This window comes from Aristolochia californica, unplaced genomic scaffold (assembly GCF_029961685.1).
Source record: "Aristolochia californica isolate CCGP_79_NKW_82.1479 unplaced genomic scaffold, dmAriCali1.0.hap1 SCAF_6, whole genome shotgun sequence".
NCBI lineage: Eukaryota > Viridiplantae > Streptophyta > Magnoliopsida > Piperales > Aristolochiaceae > Aristolochia > Aristolochia californica.
In genome coordinates, this window is record NW_027182257.1 from 1,931,341 (window position 1) to 1,946,061 (window position 14,721).

The window sequence follows — 14,721 nt, forward strand, 5'->3', positions numbered from 1 at the left end:
TCTTTTTTATGTTCCGGCTCTTCACACTGGGTTATTGATTCAGGTGCCTCAGAACATCTTACTTGGTTTGTTTCAATTGTTGATGGCTCTAAGATCAAGGTTCAAGATATGTTTGGGGACCTGCTCAATTTTCTGCTATTAACTAGAAAGAGAAATTTAACAAAAAGGGACCACTTTCATCTGTTTAAGAGTTAGCTCAAACATAAGCATCACTTCTCTCTCACCTTCGTTAGGCCATTTTCCGTTTAATACATCACAGACACTCGAGCATGGCCAGAAGCCATGACCCGTGGTGCCTCATTAATCTTATCTTCTCCTTAACGTGGCCAGCTAGAAGCCATTGAAGGGGAGGGAGATCCCTGGGGGGAGCTGTATATATCCGTGGCCAGGGCCGTGCAGCTGACCTGCCATATCCCTTCATCAATCACTAATTTACTGCAATTATTGAGGAGACATGAGAGCCACATAACAGTGAGGGCGAGAGCAACGCATCGTTTCGTTCATATTCATGCATAGAATCAAACACCTCGTCTTCACTCTTCTCTGGTTCTCAAATGGAGGCATGCACGTGGGGAGATGTTTCTTTCATGTGATGCGAGTACCTCCATTATTCCAGCCATCACTTCTGCAACTTGTTCAAGCATGAAAGTTGTCCTTACACCTAATCCTCCAGTCCCCCCCGTCGTGGCAGAGTTTTAAATTACTTGTCGCCTTTGAAAGAGGTTATTTGAAAGTGAAGGCAGGCATCTGTTCAACTGTTGCTTGTCCACTATCTACCAGCCACAGGTGACAGTGGTGGTCAGACAGACTGGGTATTTAAATAGTTATTCCCAGTTACCAGGTAATAATGCTAGAGAAATCTTAAACAATATTGGTTCATCCCATTATTTTGATATCATCATAAGTTGTGCTAATGGAGTAGTAAAGGATCTTACTTACAGAATGATTCAAGCATTAAACTGGTCCCTGCAATTACATGAAGAGGGTGAATAAAACAGAATTATCTTTTCAGAGGGGCAGTTCGTTCTCGTTCTCTAGTTTGATGTAAGAAAACTACATCTTCAACGAAGTCTACCCCACTGTGACGACAGATTTGGCGTTTCTCCTAGTGTGGGAGATTCATTTTGTAATCGGAGAGGGAGACAGAGAACTGAGTAAAAAGAAGCAGACAAGGGGGAAAGGCTTTCTTAGCTTTCTTTTTCACTGCTCTTTGATACATACAAAAGCGAGTCAATGGAGGCCAGTTACAAAAAAACATCGATTTTCTCAGCCAGTTCATGCCTGGCAAGTCGCCTCGGCGATCTTCAACTCCTCTCCAAGCTCCTCCTCGTCTTCCTCAACCATCCTGTTGTCCTTGTACACGTACCACTTCGCTGCAACTGTAAATAGCACGAGATTCACCAAGCTCAGCACTGCTAACAGCCAGTAAAAATTGTAAAGCCTCCCTTTATTCAAATTATCCGCGAGCCATGGCTTCATGGTACCGGTGACATGGTGCACTATCGACACCAATGTGGAGCTAAAGAAGAAGCCCAGCGACAACGTGCTTAAGAACAACCCTGTGCTCATCGTCTTCATGCCTTTGGGGCACTCCCTTAGAAAGAAATCGAGTTGTCCGGTATACGTGAACGCCTCGCCAGAACCCACCAAGAGAAACTGCGGAATCAGCCAGAACACTGTCAGGGGAATTTCTGCCTCTGGGTCATTTGTCAAGCCGTTCGATTCCGCAGCTCGGAGGCGCTTGATCTCGGTGAGCGCGGCGGCCACCATGGCGAGTATGGAGAGAAGCAGACCGACCCAGATGCGCTGGAGAGGGCTGAGGCCTTGTGGGTTGTTGGTAAACTTGCGGCAGATGGGTGCGATAAGTCGGTCATAGATGGGGACCGTGAGGAGTATTGCACCGACGAAGAAGACGGTCAGAGAGGCCGGAGGGATTTTGAAGGATTTTCCAATATGGACGTCCATGGTGCTTGCCTGTGAGACTGAGAAGGTCGTCATTTGGGCATAAACAGTCCAGAACATTATGGTGGTGGCCCAAATCGGCAGCATTCGGATTACCATTTTCACTTCCTCTACGTCGGTGAGCGTGGAAATTCTCCATTTGCTCGCCGGGTATGGCCCGCGCTCGATGTCAGGGTCTCTGATCGCTGCTTTGTCTAGATATCTTGAGAAAAAGAAATCCATCAGTACTCATCAACCACTCGGATTAGAACCTCTATATAATAAGCAAATATTAAAGAAGAACTTAAATCTGCGGACAGATTAGAGATCCATGACTTGTAAAAGAAGACAGGAGAAGCAGGGATGGACTGCTTGTGACCATATCGATTCCAACTGATCTGTGCTTATTTGTCGGTTATCTCTTTCCTTGCAAGAAGCCAATTCCCATTGGGTCCTATAAGACTGTATCGGATACATTGTAGCGTCTGCGACGAGGCCACCTATGGAGTAGAAAATTTGAAGAATCTCTGGGTGGCAGACCTGTTTTCCTTGTTGTCAAACTGGAAAATATCCAAAGAAGGGATCTGCTGCTGCCGTGGAGTAGCAATTCATCTGGCATGGAATTTAGATTAGATACAGATTCTCCCTAGCAGTTTCAAATTTCGTTCAGAATCGTTGGACCGAGGAACTTTTTGGACGATGGTAGGGGTGACGACTGTCCACTGCTATTGCTGTCACTGTCCTCTGCTAGGTTTCAAACTCGAACATGTGGCACGCAAAAGGAAGGCGAGAGCAGAAAGCAAACAGATGCGTGCAGGATTCCGTCACGAGATTCACTTTCGGGATGACGGAACTTTGAGCGAGACCCAGAACTCTCAAAGGTATCGTTCGGAGTCTCTGTGGTCCAGATTCTCCGGAATCCTCATCGTTTCGACCATTTGTCGTTAGTTTATTTGAATCCATTTTGCCGGATCATGACCAAGGAAAGCCTGAGACTCTAATCATGGTCAATTCGAGAGAATTAATCTAAGAAAAATGTAAGAAACTAACCGGAACTGCTTGCTGTGCGGCAGCCTCTGCTTCTTCTGCTTCTTGCCCGAGCTGGAGAGATCATGCACGTCGTAAAGGAGGGAAGGATCTGACGGCAGTTCCAATCTCCTATTCTTCCATGCTGCCACGGTCACCGTCGCCACCTGCGTTAACGGGCTGCCGGCCAGCTTCTTAAATCTGTACCTCCGGGTCCCGGAGAGCAAAACCACAATACCCAGAACGATTCCGGAGGCGCAGATACCGTACCCCCATTTCCGGCCTAAGTTGTCCTGAATGTAGACAAGGACTGTAACGGCACCCAAAGAACCGATGCTGATGAAGAAGAAGAACCAGTTGAAGAAGTTGGTCATTTGGCTCTTCTCCTTTCGGTCCGACTCGTCGAACTGGTCGGACCCAAAACCCGACACGCTGGATTTGAGGCCACCGGTGCCGAGGGCTGTGAGGTAGAGAGCAAGGAAGAGCAGGGTCAGCTGTAAGCCGCTGGCGGCGATGCAGGGTGACCCTCCGCCGCAGGGGGGAGGTCTTAGGCTGGGGACAACTGTAGATATAGTCAGGACCGTCACTCCCTGAACAAGAGAAATCAGTAATTTAAATAAGACAAGCAGAAGAACTCGATAATAACGCTAAGAAACGAAGGAGAAGGTGTTCTCTTACAGTGGCTTGAACGGTGGCAAAAATAGCGATAGTGAGGTACCTGGTAAAGCAAAAGACGTGTTATTTAGCGAACGAAGACGGAAAAAACAACACAGAGACACAAGGAAAGTGGTTTTTCTTTCTGGGTCAGGATTAACAAAAGGAAATAACAACAACCTTCCCAAGAAGGTGTCGGCCACGAAACCGCCAAGCAAGCAGAGCATGAAAGATGTTCCCAGAAAATTTGTGACAGTATTGGCCGAAGAGGCGTTACCAAGGTGCATGGTGCCGGTGAGGTAAGTCACCAGATTCACCGCAATTCCCAGAGTCGTCAGCCGCTCGAACACCTCCACCCCTACCCAGTTCAACAAACAGAGAATTCGATCAGCACAGATGCATATGGCTCACGAATGACCTGAAATCATAGCATATAGAAAAAAAAGAAGAAGAAAGAAACAGAAAGAAAACCAGAAGCTGGTTCAATAAAGACCTAAAATCATTGCAGCAGCCGTCCATCCTCCTGTTTTCGACCTCTCTGCAGGTCGACCCTTGTAATCCCAAGCATCCGAGAGGATTTTTCCTTCATTCATTTCTGGTAGACTCATCTCTCTCACACTCTCACACTCTCTCCCTCTCTGTGACGTTGTTATAATCTGAGAATCCGCCACAAGTAGCCGCAGTACAGCGCCCAGTTGCCGCCTTATATAGAGATTCAGATCTCATGAGCTTGCATTAACTATTCATAAATTAAGAGAGAAGGATTAAATAAACACCTATCTCAGGCCAGCAATTTTTACTCCAATTCGCTTCTGGAGATTGCCTGGTGACCACATCATCCGTGTCCAAGCAGGATTGTTTGCCATTGATAGTCTCCAAACCCAGTCGACAAAGGAGATTTTGACTCAAATAATTGAATTATTGAATTGACGAAATGATTGGAGAGAGAAAATTGAGAGAGTAGCAGGGGCTATCTACACGTAGGAGTCGACGTGAGACAAACAAGAGAAAATGAGTAAAATAGGTGAGGTTGCAGGAATGTGGTCGAGCTCTGATTATCACCTCCGATGGACAGATCCCTAGGGCGATTGAGGGGATCTTTAAGATTCATTCATCCCTGTGATTGCCCCCCCCCCCCCCCCCCCCCCCCACATCACATTCCTGAGAAAAGTGGTCCCTGAAAAAGTTCTCCTTTTACCAACTCTTTCCTACTTATCTGACTTTCTTTCCCTCTCCCTCACTTTTGGAGCTCCGAGATTCAAACTGCACAAGATTAAACTTTAACCTCCCAACATTTCTGTATCAGATACCAGGGAAAAGAAAAAGAAAAAAAAAAAAAAACTGAGAGACATCAGCATGGGTTTTCTCTCAATTGAAGACATTCAAGTTTTCTAAAAGGAACAAGTTTCAGCTATATTTTAATGGTGAAAATTAGGGTTATGAATGATTTGAAATTTTATCTTACACGTTGAAGTTCTTATTAGGAAAATAACACCATCTCTATATGTTCTTACATTTTTTCCTTTTCCCCCCTTTATGTGGAGTTAGGAAACTTAGAACAGTACCAGTTGGAAACTTCTCAATAACATTTTCATTTGTTCTCTAACTATCCCCAATCCCATCTTCAAAAGAAAGAAAAAACACTTCCAGAGAAGGAAAACCAAACCCTTCTCTCTATTCCTCGTGAGGTTTAGTTAGTGAGAGCAAATATAATACAGCATCCTCAGTATAAGTCGTCGCTGAGGGAAACGAACAATTAAGATCACAAGACTGTCTTGGAATCAGGTTTAGTTGTCCAGGAATTGCATGTGAAATATTCTTTCTCTTTTTAAAACTAAAACCTGCTACTAAATTTTACATGGGGAGCTTCAATAGATCGAAACGATAACAGAGGCCGTTGTCTCAGAAAGCAAGAACATGGGAACAGTTGCCACGGCCTGGCTGGTCCCATGTCAAGCAGGGACCTAACACTGCATATGGCTCCAATGGAGATAAAGATATACTCTCATTTATGAACCCAGAAAGTCATCAAAGGGGCTTCTGCAAGCTTGGTGGTAGTGAACACTTATTCCGTCATGAAGAGATTGTATGGAACTCGTGAGATCTGCCATTAGAGGAGGAGGTGATAACTGGCTAGCTTTCATTGCTAGAGACAATTTTTTGAGTCAATTCAAGTTTAATTAATACTGAGTTGCAGCAGTCGCGTTTAACCTCAGAAAACTGTTGCAGATTACAAACACGCAGTTAAAGAATTTACAGCCTTTAGTTCAAAGCATGGATGGCGAGTGCAATTTCAAATGAGATGTCTGATACAGCGCCTTGGCTTCCATATCTGGAGATTCTAAATTTCAGAATTTCTCTGTGACTATCCAACTGTATCATATGTTCTTGATCCTGCCGTCACAGAGAGATTCGCACGTTTGCTTGCGTGCTGTGGCCATAAAGTTTATTTTCGACCATAAAGTAGGACCGATCAACCTCCCTGGGAAGAACCTTCCCTTTAAGCTTCAAATGAATTGCAGGTGCATTACCTTTATTGACAAGAAAATCGACTCGAAAACGTGGAAGTAATCTATAAGGATGAGATTTCTTTGAAAAAAACCTCTCGATTGATGAGACATTTCAATGATGAAACCCACAGTGAAGGACATTTTTCACGTGGGTGGCTGTGTTAACGGCCTGACCCGCTTCGGATCCGCGCCGGGATCCGATTAAGAGATTTTAATCGGAAATCTCTCTCTCGGGAGATTTTGAGGTTCAGACAATGAGAATTTGGGGTTTATAGAGGGAAGATAAGAGTTTGATTTTGTACGCTCGAAGCCCCACAACTTTTCCTCCTTCTTGTTTTCTTGCTTCGAGATGGACAAATGAGTTGCAGGGACGTGGCTTGCTCAATGAAAGCAAAGTTTTTGTCATCTTTTACCTCTTAGAAATACCAGTAACGAGCTTCCTGTTCTCCACACAAGCGACTTCCTACATGATTTCCTACATTGATCTCTTCGATAAAACCAATTATAAGTACTGGGTCTGCATTATCAGGGAGTTGTGTTAGTTATTTAAAAACTTGTTTAAGAACAATTGAGGGATATTTCTTCAGCTGGCACCTCAGTCGTTATTCAGTGGCCGTCGCCATGGACGACTTCTGTAATTGGCCACCGATATGCGAATTGTTGGGGTTGACGATGGGATCGCGATGTCACGAGATGATTCGTTCTGGGTGATAACAATCAGGATTGATACTGGAAAAGGATGCTACTGCGTTTTCTATTAAATAGAGTAGAATCTTGAAATGGAAAAACTAAGACGAGGAGAATCAGGGGTGCATCCAGATTCCATCCACCGATTAACAAAAAAAAAACGGGGGGCGAGGACGGCTGTCTAGGAGATGAAAGTGTCCACGTCTTGACCTGAGGAGGGGCGCGAACTTTTGGCTCTGCGTCTCCTGTGTTAACTTAAGTAAAATCTTAGTTCATTTCATATAAATAGATACGTATTTATATACAAAGATTACAGGTAATTTTAACCCGTCTTTAGGTTCATCTCCGAAGCCATTGTTACTTACGGATCTGGAAAACCGCTCCAGAGGAAATAGAGGAACTCACGCTAACATCCAGTATGTCCTCAGTCGCTCAGAAGAAACAAGGGGAGCTCTGAAAATGATCGGTTTTGATCTCCAGAGGCCAAGGGGGTGTTTGGGAAGGGCTCACAATTTGAAAGGACCCACAGAGCACCGCCGTGATTACTTTTCAACAATAAAATAAAGAGAAGAAGAAGCGTGTACTTACAGGTGTCTTTAAATGTTCTTTATCCTGACCATGAATGATTGTCTTTTCTGCTGCTGCAAAGTGGTTCATGCTCTGCAAATTATGATGAAGAAGAAAGAAGAATCCAGCCCTGCAAATAATATTTGGCCAGAGTTAAATAATCCAATTTTAACACGATTAAGTGGAGAGTAAGGTCCACGTCCAAGGGAGACGGCAACATAGACAGGCTTGCGCGCTGGTCTGGGTTTTCTTTGTGCTAATAATGGAGGAAATTGTATTGCTTATTAGTGGAATCTCACACACAGAGGAATCTTGGAAAAAGAGTAGAGAAAGCTTGAGAGGTTCTCGGAGCTACTCCCATGTCTCCTTTTAATATCAAAATAGGTTGAAACTCAGGTAAGCCTCATTATGAGACCCATATGAATGAACGGTTCTACTGCTTGGAAAACACTGGTAGAAGGGACCAGGTAGTGAAGAAAGTCTAAGCAAGATGTGGATCTTATACTAAACTCTTTTTGGTTGAGCAAGCTAATTGACCCAAGTTCTTTTTCATTTCCGTGAAACGTTGTCTCTCCTGTTGCTGCAATAATTTCCTGGGAATGCTTAGCAGTAACGAATAAACCAGAGGAAAGACTGAAAAAGGTAGATTCCGAAGTGAGAAATTCATTGCGTTGAGTTTGCTAAACAAGCAATACATATACTGCCATTAATCTTTAGATTCTTTACGGATCCAGCGACCTGAATTAAGAGATTTAGCAATTCCGACGGGTTTTCAAAAGTGGAACGGAATCTTTTAATTGAAATAGTTAGAAAAACGGAGCGTGGGGCGGCTCCCTGTTTGTTAGTGGTATGAGCCATGAAAACCAGCGAGCGTGCTGTTTCAGAGATGGGATTGAAGCCATGGGCATACATATCTCTCGAACAGATGAGTGTGAAATCTTATAAAAGAGAAAAGAAATGGATGAAATGTTTTCAGCCTAAGAGTTATGCTAGTCACTTTTATGAAGAATTTAAGTGTCTTTTTAAGTTAATTACTCTGTAAAATGAGTTGTTCGCTGTAAGGTGCTAGCCATGCTAACAATTTCACAGTTACTGCTCACCTAGGGAGATAGAATTTGTAAACTGTTCTAATAGTTAGGTCGCTACAGATTTTGGATACCAAATTGGCAAGAAAAAGAATTAAGACAGAAATGACAAGGGAATTGCAATTAGGATAGAATTCCACCGGAGCTTTTAGTGAACAAACTTATTCAGACAAAGCTGTATCAGTGTTTGACAAAGAACTTCCCCAACCCAACATGAATCATTTCAGATTTCTCAGATTATTCCAAAAAAATTTCCAAATCCTTTTTGTCAATCACCGGTGCCAAAAGATCTCTGCTTCTTTACAGATGCCTCGTCAGGATAAATCTCCTTGGTTTCAGTAACTTCTCCAAAGAATGTTCTTTTTATCATTGCTCAACAGTCTACTTGCTCAAGAGAAGAAACTGGTCACCAAATCAATGTTAAGATTGGCATTGCTGTTTGCTTTATCTCATAACCAATGGATTCATTGGAGTCATCATACTTCACATTGAGCAAACTAACCCATTCATACTGAGCTATTACTCGTTTGCTGATTCAAATCATCTTCATCATGAAATCCATCATCAAGAGAAAGAAGACGCGTAAGAGTTGCCACATAGGTTTCCCATATCCATGACTCAATCGGAGGCAAACCGACCTGAGCTCTAAGCCAGTTCTTGTACTCCAGGTGCAGCTGAATGAGAAAAAACTGTCAAGCACTAAAAAATCATGAACAGGTGAAAAGAAATATCAAATGGAAGAAGTATCAAGAACCTCAAATGGCTGAAGTACATGAGTGTAGTCTTTTGGCATCCCCATCTTCTCCATATCCGAATAATATTCATTAACCGATGCCATCATCTCTTCTTCTGTAGGTAAAGTCACCTTGCTAGATAGAACTTGAGCTACCCACTTGGCCTGTAGCTCTGCATTGAGAAAAGGAAGAGACTGCCAGAAGAATCAACCCATTTCAGTCATATATCCAGGGCTAAAGCAGTACATGATTAGGGGCATGGTATAAAGTTAACTTGAATTAGATATAGAAACTTTTAAGCAAAACTGAACAAGAAATCATCTCAATATGAATTGCCTTTTCAATTATGATTCAACTGATCCAGTGGTGGCTATTAGTTTCAGACACCAACATATAGAAACAAATAATTTTGCAAGAAGACCCAAAAAAACCTTTTCTTTTGCTTTTCTTTAAAAATATTTCAGGATAGAAGGTGACATGGTGACTTCACATGCTAATTTAAATATACCAACCTTGCTTGGAAGTCCAACAAAAGAGAGGCAGGGTGCTAAAGATGGAGGAAAAACATGCTTATATAGGGGGCCCACACGATTGTCATCCACAGTCACAATTCTATTAATGTCCAGAAAAGGGAAGTAGTATTTGTACCTAGAAGGAAATATGAAGTGAGCAAAAATGGTTTTCATTGTTGTACAAACAATGTCAGTAACACAGCAATACAAGGGGGCAGTAGACTTACCCTGTGCAGTGTAAAATGGTGTCCACAAAAGTAGACGTGCCATCTTCAAAGATGACTAAACCATCTTCATTGACACACTCTATCTGCACAAGGAAGTCCAAGTTAACAAATTTCTTAGTGAAATTTAACTGTATAAAGTCATAATTTAAACTCATTTATTCAAAAAATTCTTCAAAGGAGCTGTTATGCAATTGGAGCCAAAGAAATTTTTACCATCAAATTCTGCCAAACGTTATCAAGGCCATCGACTTTTCCAACTTCAACATCAGGTGACCTTGATGCTAGATGTACTTTTTTGGCTACTTTTGCAATATCCCTAGAAATATCAAGAGCACTTGGTCCACTTCCAATTATTACAACAATCTATGCCAAGAAGGATAAAGCAAATAACGTGATATATTCATAAACAAATGGTCAAATTAACGCAACCAAACAAAAACCAGCAGTATTCAAGTCAATATAGGACTTCAAAATTTTAAAAATTAGTGTAAGAACCCCTGTTATCTTACTTTCCTGCTTCAGAACTTTGTTACTCTGAAGGAACCTCAGAACTGACACTCCTATGCTTAATAATGTATCATTTTACGCACTCTTTACTCATCAGAGACTGGCAACAAGGAAACTAGGCATCATCCAAGCCTATCATGGAGATAATATATACAATCTAGTTACTTGAATGCTTGTTGTAACTAACAAAGCGTCTCATCGAAAGACAACAACACAACATGAAATTAAAGTAATTAACTCTTTGTGGGCCATATCATGCTTGAGCTGAAACATGTTTGTTCATATACTAGACTATAGGAGTCCTGAAACATATGCTTTGCCATTGTGTCACAACAATGAATACTCCAGGAGTATTTCGTATTATAGGAAGAAAGCATGCACATAGTACAACACAAAAAATATAAATAATAAATATAACAGCCTTAATGGGTCATGATTCGGATACTTGACTAGGGCTATCTGCATTAAGATCTGATAACCTCAAGAAGCATAGGCTGAGCAGCCATCACAGGGAAAGTCCAAATGTTTTAAGACATCAAGGCAGAGGATACAAACAACAAACAGAAACAGGGTACTACCTGGTCCTCAAATGGCTCAGGTATTCTATAGTTGTGGCTGTGTATTTGCTTCCCAGGCCACTTTTCAATGCCTGTAACGCAATTAACCAATGGATGTGAATTTAAACATCTGGCACACGAAACAAGCAAATTTTTTAAGAAAAATACAGATAACAAACACCATTAAATGTGTGATTAGCGGCGAAGAGCCAAGCAAATGGGTTCTGTAGAACGGGTTGACAGCATGACCTAAAAGCTTCCTAAATTATCCTCCACTTCCCGTTGGTAGTCAAGAGTCAAAACCATTTCAGCATATTTACAACTCAAAGAGAAACATGGTAACAGAGCAGCTACTTTGGAGTAAGCAATGCTCCTTTCATTTCTGAAGAACCAATGTTGATCCAGGTAAGAGAGCTGACGAGGAATCCACCCCAAGTAGGAACGTTGCAGCCCTCAGATTTGGGATAAAAATCTATCGTTATATCCTGTCTAAGGGAGGGTTGATTTGGCAGGTAAACCTACAGGGGTTACCAGGCTGCCAAGTCAAATGAAGGGGAAAAAGGACGGACGAATCAGATCCCAAACATCTCGACAAAGCAGTATAGCTGGTTATGATTTATGAAAGTGATTTTACAGACCTGGAATGACGGCGATCTTGGGCTCAACAAAGTGGCCGTTACACACCACAACTGCTTCAAAAATCTCCGTCTCGACTTCCGATTCTGATTCGAACTCCGAACACGTTTTCAGCCTTCGCGATTCGACAAGCCATTCATCTTTCCTCGATCCCATTCTAACACGTGTCACCTCCGTTTTGAACCGAGTGAATTCAGTCAACTGAAAGTCTGTAGCGAAATCTTCCAGATACCAAAGCACCTCCTCGTGGCCCGGGAATTCCCTCGAATCTCCTCTCTTTTCTCTGACTTTGAAAGGGTAGTCTGAAAATCCCATTATCCGTCGAGGGAGATTGGTCCGCAGAGAGCGGTAGAGACTGCTATGAATGATTTCGCGATCTGGGTTTAGTCCTAGGGGGTCGGTCTCTGTTCGGGGATCATATACCCAGGTTCCCCCGACTCTATCTCCCTTTTCGAAGATCACTGCTTGGTGACCCTCCCGCACAAGCTCGCGGGCAGCGACAAGACCGGCGGCACCGGCTCCGATCACTGCCACTTTACACGACCGCCCCATTGAGATTTGTGGGCTGGCACTTTGAGTTCACTTCGTTTTGTATCAAGTACTTGCAGGGTGGAAGTGGTTGAGGATGGCATAAATTTACAGAGCATGTAATCGAGCACACTTGTCATTAAATTAAATGAAATTCTCAACGAAATCAAACGGAAAACGTGATTCAAAACCTTTATCTTTCTTAGTGTTTTTTTTCTGGAGATCGAACTTTGTCCCGCAGAGAGGCGAAAGCTCTATTTTATTTAAGATTTTCTCTTGTTGACCGGTGATGGCGGGTTGTCTCTTCTTATATAATAATAAAATAAATATCATAGAAATAGATATTAAATTTTCCATAATTCTCTTATCACGAGAGTAATACATATATCATAGAATTGAAATAAGAAGAATAAAGAGAGCTCACTTTTCATCTTGAAGAATATAAATAAAATTTGAAGTGCACAAGATAACCTTTAATAATTTGTTTACAAGTGTTAAGTTTGCTCCTGTTTAGCCAAACTAGGTGTGCAAATAGCATTAGCTTCACTTGTAAGACCATGGAGGAATTTATAGATTTCCAAATGGTGTGACACTAATGATTATTCATAAGGATACATCATTTTAGGAGAGATACATCCTCTAAGGAGAGATACATCTCCTCAAGAGAGATAAGTCTCCTTATTCCCAAGGGATATGTCCACTAAGTCAATGCACCCAATTATTCCACTTTTACAGGGGAATGTGTTGGCCATTATTCCCTGTACTGAACATCCAATGACAAAACATCTAGAAGTGGACCCCACACCTATAAAATCATGGTAATTTTATTTCATAAGTAATATATTTGAAACTATAATTCCAACACTAAATACTTTAAGATTCGATAAGACTGGGAGGATGGTCGCATCCAATCGACCATGCGTACCGGCAACCTAAAAATCAGTTACAGTGAATGCGTATTGGTTCATGTGTAACTATTTTGTTTTATTTTTTATTATTTGTCATCTCACCTATGGATAGTGGATAATTATAACCAATCGTTCTTTTTATAGTAAAAGAAAGATTTAAATGGCAGAGGAGTTTCTTAACAAATGAGACACTCTATTGTAAGTGTTCATCCTTCCATTTATATTCTTATTATGAATTCCATGTTGTACTATTGAAATTTGTTTTCTATTATAACAATGCACCAATGATTTTTTTATATTTAAAATAAAAAATAACAAGACCAATCGCACTGGCTCCGATTACTATTGCCGCTTTACATAACCACGCCATTGGGTTTTCCGGTTGTGTTACGGACAAGATTGGACGAGTTCGCTAGTTATTTACGAAGCAGGGGAAGTTAGTGAGTAAATTAAGCAAAGTTCTCGAAGAAATGAAACTGAAAAACATGATCGACAAACTTTTCTTTTAGTCATTTTCTCTTTGGAGGAAGGGGAAGGGGGAACAACTTTGAAGTTAGGTCCAATGCTCATCCCAAAATGACTAAACAACTTTGGAACCTTTTTTTAACTAATAAATTTAAGATCTTTGTACTCACTAATTCACGTGAGACTATTCGTTAAAAAAAAACGACCCAACATAGACCGGAGTGCAATTAAGCAAAGTATTGGCTGGAGTTGCCAAAGCGATTGAGCTCTTACCACTATGATAGAGAACTTGCAAGTGTCACCAGCATTAGCATAAACTCAGTAGTCTAATACCATTAACACGAAACGTGACATCTTCAGGCATCATATTGCCTTGCAACTTTTGCTTGAGGCCGAAGCTTATTTCATTTTGCTCACCTAGAGTGATTTCGGAACTCTTTCAGGTTTGCAACTGTATTGAACCATTTCCAGAAAATGATTTTCTACTTCACATGAGGCTGTCTCGCTTGAATATGCATAACGTTACAGCTCGAGCATAAGATTTCTCCGGATGACTCTGGTTCTGGATTTTCACATGGGTGACGCAAAAGCTTGATTTGGACCATTCCTCAAGTCTCCCACACGTGAACTTTCCACTGCATGTTCTGGCCCCGGCACTTTCCTGAAAAAAGTCTCATTTTGCTTGATATGAAGTCGGAATAGGAATAAACTGATCCGTAATTGAATCCAATACTCTGTACAGCAGCAGAAATCCAAAACGGGAGGGGCCTGCACGAGTTAACTCATCCATCGACGAGTACAAATATCATAAAGCAAATGGTGGCCTGCAGAAAGTTCTTTCTCTTCCTCCTCCGCAACAAGACAATGGGTAACTCCAAAAGTCATTTAATGACTCAATGGTGATTCCACGTTGCCACGAGCTGCCTTCATCCACAGCATTTTTACGTGGCAGGGTTTGTGGTTCAGTCAATCTCAGCAAGGGCAACCCGCCAATCGGAGCCACTCAGAGGTGCCCCCTTCCTATCAACTTCCCTTGTCAGCCAGCAGAGCTAGGTTAATCTCCTTCACGTGCCTGCCCTTGTCAGGTAAAAAATTCTCCTGTTTGCCGCTTATAAAAGAGCTCCAGCGAGTACATTGCTCACCACGCAGTCTTGACTGTTGGAAGAGAATGGTTGTC

At 42.0% G+C, this 14,721-nt stretch overlaps 2 protein-coding genes across 3 annotated transcripts; both read right to left on the reverse strand.

The window, feature by feature from the left end:
- Positions 1-1,171: 1,171 nt before the first annotated feature.
- LOC137933962 (protein NRT1/ PTR FAMILY 6.3-like) lies at positions 1,172-4,474 on the reverse strand. The gene is made up of 6 exons (XM_068778108.1): positions 4,398-4,474; positions 4,115-4,323; positions 3,802-3,979; positions 3,646-3,685; positions 2,992-3,557; positions 1,172-2,164 (listed from the first exon to the last, which is right to left on the reverse strand). The coding sequence occupies exons 2-6, from the start codon at positions 4,227-4,229 to the stop codon at positions 1,276-1,278; spliced, it is 1,788 nt and encodes a 595-aa protein (XP_068634209.1). The 5' UTR covers positions 4,230-4,323; positions 4,398-4,474; the 3' UTR covers positions 1,172-1,275.
- Positions 4,475-8,564: 4,090 nt separating this feature from the next.
- LOC137967210 (flavin-containing monooxygenase FMO GS-OX-like 7) lies at positions 8,565-12,380 on the reverse strand. 2 transcript variants are annotated; one of them, XM_068813698.1, is made up of 7 exons: positions 11,646-12,380; positions 11,029-11,099; positions 10,157-10,306; positions 9,944-10,026; positions 9,717-9,852; positions 9,225-9,398; positions 8,565-9,144 (listed from the first exon to the last, which is right to left on the reverse strand). In XM_068813698.1, exons 1-7 carry the CDS (start codon positions 12,193-12,195, stop codon positions 8,977-8,979), a joined length of 1,332 nt encoding a protein of 443 aa, XP_068669799.1. In that variant the 5' UTR covers positions 12,196-12,380; the 3' UTR covers positions 8,565-8,976. The 2 variants fall into 2 exon arrangements, with proteins under 2 accessions (XP_068669799.1, XP_068669801.1); XM_068813700.1 differs by lacking the exon at positions 8,565-9,144 and having other exon boundaries at positions 9,257-9,376.
- Between the last annotated feature and the right edge of the window lie 2,341 nt (positions 12,381-14,721).